The 12,417-nt window shown below is 39.9% G+C and overlaps 1 protein-coding gene across 2 annotated transcripts in view; it reads right to left on the bottom strand.

Annotated features, from left to right (window-relative positions):
* The window catches only part of LOC109541575 (protein GDAP2 homolog), an 82,742-nt gene that overhangs the window by 2,899 nt on the left and 67,426 nt on the right, over positions 1–12,417 (bottom strand). For both annotated transcript variants that reach the window (XM_019910455.2, XM_048670286.1), the window contains exons 9-11: positions 11,886–12,039; positions 7,219–7,413; positions 7,000–7,143 (exon numbers count right to left, since the gene is read on the bottom strand). In XM_019910455.2, the coding sequence (XP_019766014.1) occupies positions 7,000–7,143; positions 7,219–7,413; positions 11,886–12,039 (493 nt within the window). The remainder of the gene's footprint in view (positions 1–6,999; positions 7,144–7,218; positions 7,414–11,885; positions 12,040–12,417) is intronic.

Below are 12,417 nucleotides of genomic sequence, written 5' to 3'. Positions count from 1 at the left end.
AGTCAAAAGTCAGCGCAAAGAGCAATATCGACTTATCGCCTTCTATCGGCTAAATTTGCAGTATAGTAGGATTATTAAAATCGATCTAAAAGCTGGAATTATAAACCCTGCAGTTGGCCCTGTGCGTCGTTCGTAGTTTGCAGTTGCCGTCTATCGAGAAGTAAACAGACCCTTGTGCACCTACCAATTTATAAACCCGGCGTTGCTTGAAATTCGTCGTTTCCATGCCGTTGGTAGGTATCCAAATTTTATTTCGCCGGCCACACCGTTCGGGTAGTTGGCGATTTAACCAATGAGAGAAAGAGTTTCATATCACATGAGTGACTGACAGTGTGACATTTGTCAAAACGAGACCCTGTTTTGTTTATGTTTTTGGCAAGATGGCAGATCAAGTTATTTTCGTTGAGGATCCACACTTGTTAATTCAACTTATTGAAGTACTTGTACAATTTAGGACACTGTAACGAAGGTTACTAAAATTTTCCTTCTGACCGGTTAATTTAAGCCAGGGCCAGGCCAATGGTCGTTTTCAAAGGCCTCCGTAAAAGGATGTTTATTTATTTATTTAATGGCATTTTACAATTGCACCAGTATCGCGCACGTATACCACAAAGATTCTTCTTGTCCGGCCGATTTACTTCAGCGCCAGGCTGATGGTCTGTTTGTTTACTTACTAAATAGTATTTTACGATTGTACAGGTATCGCGCACGTACACCACGAATTTGCAAGAACGATCCCCAACAAAAAAGCTCCCTCCCCATCCAAGGTGAAAAAGGGTATAAAAGGCCATGCACAGGCGGATTTCAGAGCTGCATATTGACAATACACTCATTAGAGTTTGAACCGCACCATCGTGTGCGTTCGGTAAGGCTCCGGAAAAGCCTCTTGCAAAAGTGCCAAAAGTGACCACTGAACACAGAAAGTGAGAAGTGCACGAAGGCCGGAGATGTCCGAGCCACCCAAGCCTCAGGTAAGTGCCTCTGCACTTAATGGTACCCCAAAATCCGATGTTCACTATCACATGAAATCCTCCTCAAACTCCACCCGCGCCCTGAATTACCTCCACAAAAAAAACCAAGCCCTGAAGAAAACCTTCGCCAACGTCAAAATCCAAAACAAAAAGCTCAGCGACAAGCTGGACGAAATCCTCAATCACTTTAAAATACATGACCCAATGCCACTCAGAAAGCCCAGAAATTCCCCAATCTGCCCCTCGAAAAAGTTTCCAATATGGTCCCTTTACCACAATCCCAAGCAAACTTCCAGGAAGTCAAGCACCTCCTATACCTCCCGGTCCTAATCGAACCCCAAACAAACAGTAACACTTTAAACATTAAACACATTCCACAATGTAAAAATTGCCAGAAATTCGGGCAATTCATCATCGAACTGCGGCTCAAAACCCATTTGCCACAAATGTGCCGAGCCGTACTTCTATAAGGAGTGTCAGAGATCCCGTTACCTTCCTGGCAAATGCAGCAACTGTGAAGGGCCTCACCCTGCAAGTTATTTCCCTTGTCCCAAAAACCCTAACTTCACTCTACAAACAGAGACAAAGCGAAAGCAAGCCCTATTTAACAATAAAGTCCAACCAGGCACATCCTTCGCTGCGAAAGCAGCCAACTCCCATAACGCTGCCACAACTCCCAAACCCGCAAAACCAATCCAGGCCCTACTTGACCAACTTAGCACTCATCCCTAAACCCACAAATCCTGCAACTCCTGCTTCTTCTGACGAAGAAATCGAGGCTACAATTGGTAAAATTGCGGCCGCGATTTCCCGAAACCCCATTCTCAAAATGCTATGTTAAAAAGTAGCATTAATCCCCCAGGTGTCCATATCGTTTCATGAAACGCCGCATCTTTGTATCTTCAAAAGTGCGAGTTTGAGGCATACTTGAAAGAAAACGATGTAGACCTCGCGCTCATCCAAGAAACGTTCCTACGTCTCCAAACCCCATTCTATATTGACAACTACATCACTTACCGCACAGATAGACCCACACTGGGCGGAGGCACCCCGATCATTATCAAAAACACCATTTCTTATACTGCCCTATATACCATATAGGATTAGGGTACTATAACCTTATAGTACCCTAATCTCCCCGTTTAACTCTATAATCGAATCCACCAACTAATCTCTGCCTACAAACCTCCCAAAAAAATCACCACTCCTGCTGATTATAAAACCTTCTTTAACCTTAAACCAACCACCCTCCTAGCTGGGGATCTTAACAGCAAACATGTTACATGAGGCTGTAAAAAATCAACAGCGGAGGAATCAAACTTCTAAAATTATCCGAAGACCTACACCTCCAAATCCACGCCCCCGGTAAACCCACCCACTTTCACTATCGAAACCCTAATATCCTGGATATTGCTATCTCTAAAAATATCGCTCTTAATTTGGCAATTTCAAACTCTGACTTTCTCAGCTCCGACCACAACCCAATTAAAATCCTACTTAACAAAAATTTCAACTTTTTCGCTGATATCCCAAAACCCAATAATTAGTCTTCTTCCCCCAATTAGTCTTCTACCAACCTTCTCTAACTAACTTACAGAGAATTTCTTTAAAAAAATACTATTAGACAAAATCTCCAATAACAGTGGAATCCCTCACGAGCAATTCGGTTTCATGAGAAATCACGATTCCGAAATTCAAGTTGCCAGACTTGTTGAGAACGTCAGACTGGGACTCCACGGAAACGCCTTCACGGGGGTTATTCTCCTGGACATTGAAAAAGAGTTGTTGTTTTATTGTAGGCTTTCTAGCAGACCGAAAATTCCAAGTCCGAACTAACAACATCCTGTCCTCCCCAAGAAGGCGCGGAAGCGGGAGTACCACCAGGACCCCCCCTTTCCCCAATCTATATAATATTTTTCCGGCTGATATCCCCAAAGATACCGTTGCAAAAGTCGCAAAGGAGCAAAAGTTAGAAAGAACTAGGTTTCTCGAAAAATCAACAACAATTTCACGGCAGATCTTTCTGTCCTACCGACCAGACAACATCTTTCCGACCTACCGACCAGACTAGACCTTTCCAGACCCCCGACCAGCCAGTCGTTTCACGGCAGATCTGTTCGGTCCGACGAGACTGGAGATCTTTTTCCGACCTACCGACCAGATAAAATCTTTTCTGTCCTACCAATTAGACCTACCAGATTAGACCTTTTCTGATCCCGACCGGCCAGATGTTTCACTGCAAATCATTGTTCAAGTAAAGAAGGTATAGTACCGATCATTCCCGACGTTTCGCCCGGTTTCCAAGGTAATAAAAGCCATGGGATAATGTGAGGTGCCCTGGGCCCACCCCCCTCCATGTATCCTCCCCGTGTAAGTTATCATATTCTAGTCCCACTTCAGTCTGCCATGTTTTCCTTCGTGTAAAGTTACAATCCTTGGTTCATTTTTAGTCTACCACATTTTCGCAACATTCCATTCTCATTCAGTGAGGTTCTGCGCTGCCTGCAGTAATAGAAAACACCGTGATTGTGACCAATGGTGGATATTCTGACCTCATCTTGCCCGCCATTTCGCCCGTTATATGCTCAAAATTTCCACCTGGCCTCGGATCGTCGTTGCCTCGAGAACTCAGCGTGCGTGTGATTTCGGGCGGTCATTCTGTCTCATCCTGCCGGCCATTTCGCCCGTTATGAGCTCAGGGTGTCCGCTTAGTTCACGGGTCTCCACAGTTTCTGAGGGGTAGGGGTGCTTGGGACCATAGGTTTCTATTCTGGCCTCATCCTGCCGGCCATTTTGCCTGTTATGTGCTCAGAATGATTGCCGGTTTTCAGCCTTCAGCTATTTCTGCAAATTAGATCTTTCTGGCAAGGTTTGGGACCGTAGGTAGTCTTTCTGGCCTCATCCTGCCGGCCGGGTCGCCCATAATGGGCTTAAAATGGCTGCCGGTCTTCAGACCTCGGTAGTTTTCGAAACTAATACACGTTTGTCGACGTTCGACCTGCTTTCCGACAAATAATAATAGCTTAATGCCTGAGTAATGTTCAGCCAGTGATGGCGAAGTTGTTCCGTATGTCCGACGTTCCAATACAACGCAACCTAGAACGACCACTCTAAAGAACCTATTTCCGCTGTAAATCAAACCAGCAGTAATTGTTTTTCACTGTCCAGTTATTTCAGTTGTCCTATGGCATTTGTTACCTCACCAGTCGATACACAATCAGTCGACGCCATAAGCTAGACCGAGATTACATAATCGAAGGCCGAGAAAATATGGGGAATGAACACGAAAACCGCCGGAAAAACCCGTCCAAGTCCAAACTTGTCCCTATACCAGTAATAAACTCCAGGTGTCTTAATTTCTTATTATCTTCTTTACCGGAACGACATTACAAATTTGGCGCCGGAGCAGGGGCCTAATTCCCTATTTCACCATTTTCCCGGAATGCCATTACAACACAGAAATTGTAAACGGGTTGCGTGTGCTGAATGAGCGACCGTGTTAAATACATCTGGTATGATCGTAAATTGCGTTTTACGCCACATATGAAAATTTGGGTTGATGCGTGTTGTGTCGTGCACCAAAAAAAACTACCCGATTCAAAGGGCCATCGACGGGTTCGTTAAATAAAACTACCGAGATGTCTGTACATAAAAACTTATTTTTCTGACAATGTCAAAATCTTACTGGTTTTTCATTTTTAGGTGTTGTTGTATTCGATTCTCTCTTTTCTCTCTCCATTCATGCGTCTCATATATTCGCATCTCTGACAATGCGTTTGTAAATGTGGTGGTTAATGGTTAACCAAAAACAACAAAAAGTAACAAAAACTAATCCAAACTAAAAAAGTTAACAGAAAACGAAAAATTGTGTCAAAGATAAAATCACCAAATTATTTCTTCTCAATGACGGACAAGTGACGGTTACTGACGGAAAAATGTTGACAGCAATGACGGTAAAGTGACAACGTTATCCTAACCTCAAAGTAAGTTCTTGTCACTTTTACTTTGTTTCTTTTGTGTTTACCCATGGTTACTACAGTTTGAAATAATTAAGAGGTATTTACGTAACGAGACAGATTACTTTGAAGAACATTGTTGCAAGACTAACAGTCAAAAAGTGACAGAAAAATGCATTGACATAAGAAGCGTCACTAAAAAAAGTGTTTGTAGGGGCAGAATCTGCAACGTGAGCCACTTGGTTTTCACGAGGACGGAGAGTAACTAAACGAGAAAATCACCATAATTTATCTTAACTGTGGTGACTTGTGGAACTTAATTAGTTCTACCCTGATTGGCCGTAACAACGGATTGACAGACAGTAAGGACATGATGGCGTCATTTGCTATCTCATGAAAAAATGACAATTTGCTTAATAATCCGGAGAAAGCTTAGCGCGAGATTGCAAAGAGAAAATTTTGTTGCGGAAACTGGAATTATTCTTTAATTAGTTCTATATGAGGAAAATGCTGATTTTAGTTGGGTATCCAGGAGTGTTCAATTGAGTTTTCTTGTTCTAACGCATATTTATAAATATACACCGAATAATGGTGTTTGCGCGCTAGAGAATAATAATGTTTTTTTTTGGCAAACGTGGTAACATCGCTTTGAGAGACAGTTGAAAAAGATAAAAAAGACCAGCACCGTGAGTAGTCAGTGTCAATTGCTCCTTCATTATCGTTAGTTTAATTTCTGTTCGTTAGTAGTAAAATAAAATAGTAATACAGTCCACAAGTGTAATTCAACGAAGCCAGTCTAACCATAAATCAAACAAAGGGTGATCTCAAAAATAAACTTTTTGGTTTTGCAGCGATAACGGCTCTGCTCTTTGTCCGATTTTCACAATCTAGAGGGAGCTCATGTTGAAGCTTAAGCTTGATAAAGAATTTAAGACGATTGAAAATGTTGCAAAAAATTAAAATTACCCAATTCTGTAATTCCGGAAGATTTTCAACTAAGTGAAGTCAACTTTACTTCAAATTTCTATTGAATTTTTCCTTCAACCTTCAACATGAGCCTTGGAATTTGACAATCTGTTTAAGAGAAAAAAAATATGATTGCAAAACCGAAAAGTGTACTTTTTTAAAGCACTCTGTAAATAAACGAGATGGGTTAAAAAATCGAAAACGGACTTTAGACCGGGGTTTGGACTATTTAACAATTTCTAGTTTTTCGCTCAATGATGTGTTCTACAAATCGTATGAAAATTTCGATTCGCTACCTTCTCTGATTTTTCAGTTAACGGAAGAGTAAGTTTGAAATTTGGCGTTTTTTACCTTGAAGTTTACAAGCTTTTAAACTTTTTGTTCAATATATTCTATAAATCGTGGCAAAATGCGAAATTGTCACCCGCTCTAGTTTTTGAGTTACGATTTTTTAACAAGCGAGCATGTTTGGTTTTTTTGAGTTTTTAGGCCCGAGTTTGGAAAACTTACATAAAATCAATGAGTGCTTGGATTTCTGGAGAATTTACACACTTTTCGGCTCAATGTCTTCTGTAAACCATGTGAAAATGTCTACGTGCCTTTAGCTGTAGTTTTTGCGTTACGGTTGTTTTGCTAATAGGGGCGTAAGTTTGATTTGATGCGTTTTTAGGCCCCAGATTGCAAGCTTCTAAAAATTAGTCAACGTTTAAATTTTTGAACAATTCTCAGAATTGTGACTTTACGTCTTTTATAAATTCCGTGAAAATTTCAAGTCCCAACTTGGTCTAGTTTTCGAGTTGGGATTTTTTGTTAAGGAGCGCACAATTATGATTTTTATTGATTTTTAGGCCCAAGTTTGCAAGCACCTAAAACATCAGTGGGTGTTTGAATTTTTAAACAATACTCTAACTTTAAGATCTAAATAGCAGAGAACTGCTGTTTTGCGAAAACACCATTAAGCAAAGTTGTTAGCACAAGCATTTTCTATCAGGAGAGCGAATTCTTAACCGCGCAGACCAGGGCTTGAATTTCGAAACCCTTCAAAACGTTTTTAAATTATGGGTTAGTCTCATTATATGCAATATTCAACTATTTTTAATACTTACAGTCATATCAAATTCGGTAATAAATGCGGGTATTTCTAGCTGATCAGGCGACATAACTGAATAAAGGTATTCCACCCCAGGTAAACTATGAACCTTCTGCTTAATAGCTGGGGCCATAAACGTGGTAAACCACCATGTGACCATCTGCGGTAGAAAAACGATTAATTTTTACTCACCCATCAAATTTGTGTTCGGTATGGAGAACCTTCAGAAACATACCTTTGTCCAAAATGTAGGGTGGACCACATAAAATGCCTTCAAATTCTTCTTGTATTTGTAGGGCAGCACGTTGTACACCTCCCTCAACCACGAAAACGAAGGGTAGTTGCTATTGGAGGTGAGAGTGTGGAAGTACACAATCACATAATCGCCTCTTACTATTGGGTCCAAAAGGTAAATTAAGTAAAGAAGAGCCTGAAACGAGACGAAATAATGTCAAAAATTGAGAAAATGCCTGAATGAAGTGAATCAATTAATAATTCTAAAAAATCAAAATTAATAAAGCTAAATATGTTGAGACTGACTAGAGCTAATAGGTCCGAAGACGGTCTTGGGAGTGTTTGCTTGTGCCACCGCTTAAAGACATGTTTCTTATTTTACGCATTTCTGACTGAGCAACCAGTAACCAAAACTTTGTCAAACTTTGTTTTTATCAAATTTTGAGGTTCGCTAATCTCAGGCACCCCCAGGACCGGTTTCGAGCCTAATAGCTCTCATCAGCTGGGTTTAGCCGTTATTGTTATCTATAAATTTTGTTTGTCACACACAAATTCTCATTATTCTGACTAAACCTGGGTCAGAAACTTAACAATTTGTGATATTAGTTTTTTTAGAGAGCGAATTTCTTATTATTATATTATTGTAACGGAAATGGCCTGGGGTACTCACGTTTGGAATGGGGGGATCGAAATTCATGGTATTTCAGTAAATGGGAGCCCCATTTACTGTCAAATATGACACTGACAAGCGGGAAATTTCGCACCTGTKCTGGAGATTTCGAGAACCATCTGGGTTACCTGGAGGAATCTATATAAGGGACGACGAGAACCACGGGGGGGGAGTGAAGTGRCAGGAGCGACCGAGTTCAGAAGAGGTTARACCCCGCGAGTTTTCCGTCTGTTATTGTTATTGTTTGTGAAGTTGACGGTAATTTTGAAGTTAGTTTGTTCCTGTTCCGTATTTAAAGTTATACTGAAGTGAATAAAAGTTGGAAGCTGAAGAAAGAGTTTGATATTCGGCCATCCACGGTACATTATTATTCGGCGAACTATTATTTCTATTTTCTATTATTTTATTTTCAGTGTAGCTTGTAAAAGGCGAAACTTGCAAAACATTTTACTGATATTTAGATTCATCACATTTCACCAAACTGAAACAACAAATTTAAATACTAATTTTAAGCGGTCTAAGCACTGCTAAGGTTAAAAATTACTTTAAAAGTACCTTCAGTCTATTGATGGAAAAATTTAACGTACCTGTTGTTACAGTCTTATTGATCTAGCTAATCAAATAAAGTGTGGGCCGAAGGCCAATTATTGCTTTAAAAAGTAATCAATATCTCTTACATAGAGAATAGTATACGACATTCTCTATAAAGAATTCTTCACCAATTTCTCGACAACTTTCTTCACTGTTTGTGGGCGAGTAAATCCACTTACAGTTGGTGTACAACGGATATATGCACTAGCACAACAAGCAATAGTATAATTATACTCTCTACAAAGGTCCTTTTCTGACCTGAATGTATTGTACCAGGATTAGCAGGTCAAAAACAGACACCGACGCCCCCAGTCTAAGAGTGATAGCAGCCGAGCGCACAATTAATAGAATTCAGAAACTCTTTTGTATTTTACCGTGTATCGATCACGTACTTTTTACTTTATATATTGAATAAAGCTAATATCAAATTCAAGTATACATATTCCTGAATTAACGAACAGGTTATGGGTTCAGGAATCGATGCGCGATAAAAGGACATAAAGATTAAAAACAGTCAAGTGATTTGTGGAGTATAGTGAAAGTTAAAGTTCTCAATTTTTGGTCATAAGGAAAAATGGCCGAAAGCTTCGGATATCGGTCCTCCATACAGAAGCTCAACAGTGACAACTATGCCGTTTGGAGTTACAAGATGGAGCTTATGCTAATCGACGACGATGTATGGGAAGTAATTTCTAAAGGAAAGCCGACTAAAGCAGTTCCAACAGCATTGAATACGTAAACAAAGAAAACAATAAGGGGCGGGTAAGAATTGGTCTTTCGGTCGAGGACGATCAGTTGACTCATATAAGAAGCGCCGGAACAGCACGGCAGGCTTGGCACGCACTCAAAGAATATCACCAAAAGGTAACGTTAACATCTAAGGTTTTATTGTTAAAGATATTATACCGTACAGTTCTTGGTGAGGAGGGTGATATGGAGGCGCACATTCATGTTTTTCAAATACCGTCAACCAGTTGATAGCTCTCGGGACTGAATCAGACGATAATTTATTAGCAGCCATTCTACAGGGAAGTCTTGCGGAGTCCTATGACAAGCTCGTTACGGCTTTGCAGAGCAGGCCCGAAAAGGACACAACCTCGCCGTTTATCAAAAGCAAATTGATCGACGAGTATAAGAGGCGCAAAGGGCAACAAGACGCGAAAAATAACTTTCCAGTAAGTGAAACAGCGATGAAAACCGTGCACAGTAATAACAGCGGACACAATAACGGTCAAGTAATCAGAAGCTGGTTTTCATGCAAAAAAGTAGGCCATATAAAGCAAGAATGTACAAAGTTTAAAGCCTGGAAAAATAAACATAAAAATTAGGCCAATGCAGTGAAAGAAACTTCATTTGTTCAAGAGGAAAAATTATTCACGGCTACCGAAAATGTGTACACAAAGCCTGTCATCAGATAATGTCGAATATGCACGGTTTAGCGCAAAAGCAAAGAAAAACTCCAGCAACACATGGTTTATCGACTCAGGAGCAACGAGCCACATGACAAACTCGAAGGATGTTTTCATCGTTTTCGACACAGCTGCAAAAGGTATTGTGCGGATAAACTAAGGAAAATCAGGTACAGACAGCCAACGAAAGGTCCTGTGGCAATAAAACTTGAGCACGCTATAAATTGTCGGCATGCATGGCACAGACGCTTTGGGCACCGAGATATTGGTGCAATTAGAGATTTAGTCAATAAAGATCTAGCAACCGGCATACAGATTACAGACTGCAGAAGAGGTATGTGAATGCTGCGAAAAAGGGAAAATGGCCCGCCAACCTTTTCCGAAAGAGTCCCGCCATAAAACGTAGGCCATTCTCAATCTCGTCCATACAGATGTTTGGGGACCCATGGAAACAATGACGCCGGGAGGAAATATGTACTTAATGACCCTCATTGATGACAAAACTAAAGATGAAGTAGGCTCCCAATTAAAGCGATTTGTGATTTTGGGGGAAAACTCCAAAATGCATCAGATCCGATCGAGGAAGGGAGTATATCAACAAATGCTTGCAAGGTTTTTTAACCCAGAACGGAATCAAGGCACAGTACACGGCCGGATACTCTCCACAGCAAAATGGAGTTGCCGAGCGAAAAAACCGGCCACTTTTGGAGGTGGCAAGGTACATGCCTTTAGATGTAAATATGAATAAAAAGTTTTGGGGTGAAGCAGTAAATACAGCAAATTTTTTGCAAAATCGACTGCCGACAAGAGCGACGGAAACAACTCCGCATGAGCTATGGTTTAATGAAAAGCCCTACGTACCCTTATGACAAGTACAGGGTAGAAAATGAGGATGGGGCGCCAGCTTGGCTTCCGGATATATGTCCTTTTGTTAAAAAAGAGTCAAGAGTTTAATTTTGCCCGTTTTTTTAATTCTAAAATCGAATCAAACCTGAAGCTATAATAAAGCAGTCTACTGGGGCAAACCGTACCATTTAAAGTTGAAAAGCAATTTTTGTGAGTTTAAGAAAAAAGTAAAGCTATACGAACAAACTAAAATTGTAAGGGAATCAAGCGAGGAACCAAGAAATGAGAATTTCAAGATAGGCGATAAATACAGCAAAACTGAAGAGAAGAGGTCGCACAAAATGAGCTCGTGCTATAATTGTGGCAATAAAGGACATACGTCTAATACTTGCCCTAACAAAGAGAAAAGAACGAAATGTTGGAAGATGATCAACGTAAAGGAGCGAAGAACGATGAAAGCGGTTCTGAAGTGGAAGGAGAATCGTAAGAACTGGCCGTGCAAGCCAGTACGAAAAAGCCCAAATCTCAAAAGGTTAAAGTTGGATCTGAAAACGAACAGGGCCAGAAGTCTAAAAAGGCCCAGAACAGGAAAGTACTTGATTCTGATGAAGACGAGGTACCAGTGACAAAAGTACAAAGTGCTTTTGCTAGGCTTCAAATGGACGATAGTGAAGCTGAAGCCGCAGCTGCTAACGACAAAAGCGAGGAGGAAGAAATGTGCGCATGCCCTGAACCACAGCAAGGTGTTAAAAAAGAAGGCCCAGTTGAGGATGCGAAACCGAAAGACAAAGTAGCTGGATAAAGATAAAGAGGATATTTTAATAAAGGGTCTGTCAGAGGAAACCATTAGGAGATTTAGTTAAAATCGAAACGAAATAAGAGGGGAAGATAAAAAACAGATTTGGAAAGTTCAGGTAGAAAACAAGAAAATATTAAAGAAGAACAAACGTAAGAAGATGGAAACGAATCTCTCTGTATATTAAATTTGCAAATGCCTTTTTCCACGTGCTGTTCTTACTTATTATTTTAATAATATTATTGGGCAATTAGCCAAGTCATAACATTAAAACACGATAATTAACCGTATTATTCCTAATTGCTTAATAGCCTCAATTTAACAGTAGTCGGATTTATTTGCATATGACGACCTACCTTGTCAAGACTGATTTTGTTATACGGAAACCATTTTCCAATAAACACCACAACTGGTCGTCCTAATCGGTCAACTCCAGATTGATATAAGCATCCAATGCCCGATACTTCCGTTAAATCTTCAATTTTCGATCGTCGCAATAGTTTTTCGTATCTGCAAAAATAAAAATAAACACTACAAACAACAGGTAAAATTAAAATGAACAGTATACTAAACCATATAAACTTGGGCAGATTTACTTTCAGTATGGTTTTTTTTTTTTTATTTACTTTCTCGTATCATATTTATTCTACTATTTGTTTGTTAAGAGTATAAGAAATAAGGTACAAGAAAAAAGTTTTTTAATTTACTTTCTTGTACCATACTTATTCTGCCTGTTAACACACAAAGAGTAAACGAAATATGGTACAAGAGAGTAAATTAAAATAAAATATTGAACTTGTTTAACGCATGATGGCAATAATTATTTTATTTTATAATTTTAATATTCTTGTTAGTCTAATAATTTATAAATGGATCAGGAATAGGTAA

The sequence above is a fragment of the Dendroctonus ponderosae genome, unplaced genomic scaffold (genome assembly GCF_020466585.1).
Source record: "Dendroctonus ponderosae isolate FM_Combo_2020 unplaced genomic scaffold, Dpon_F_20191213v2 Dpon_F_20191213_1, whole genome shotgun sequence".
Classification (NCBI taxonomy): domain Eukaryota; kingdom Metazoa; phylum Arthropoda; class Insecta; order Coleoptera; family Curculionidae; genus Dendroctonus; species Dendroctonus ponderosae.
This window is presented reverse-complemented; position numbering and strand designations above follow the sequence as displayed.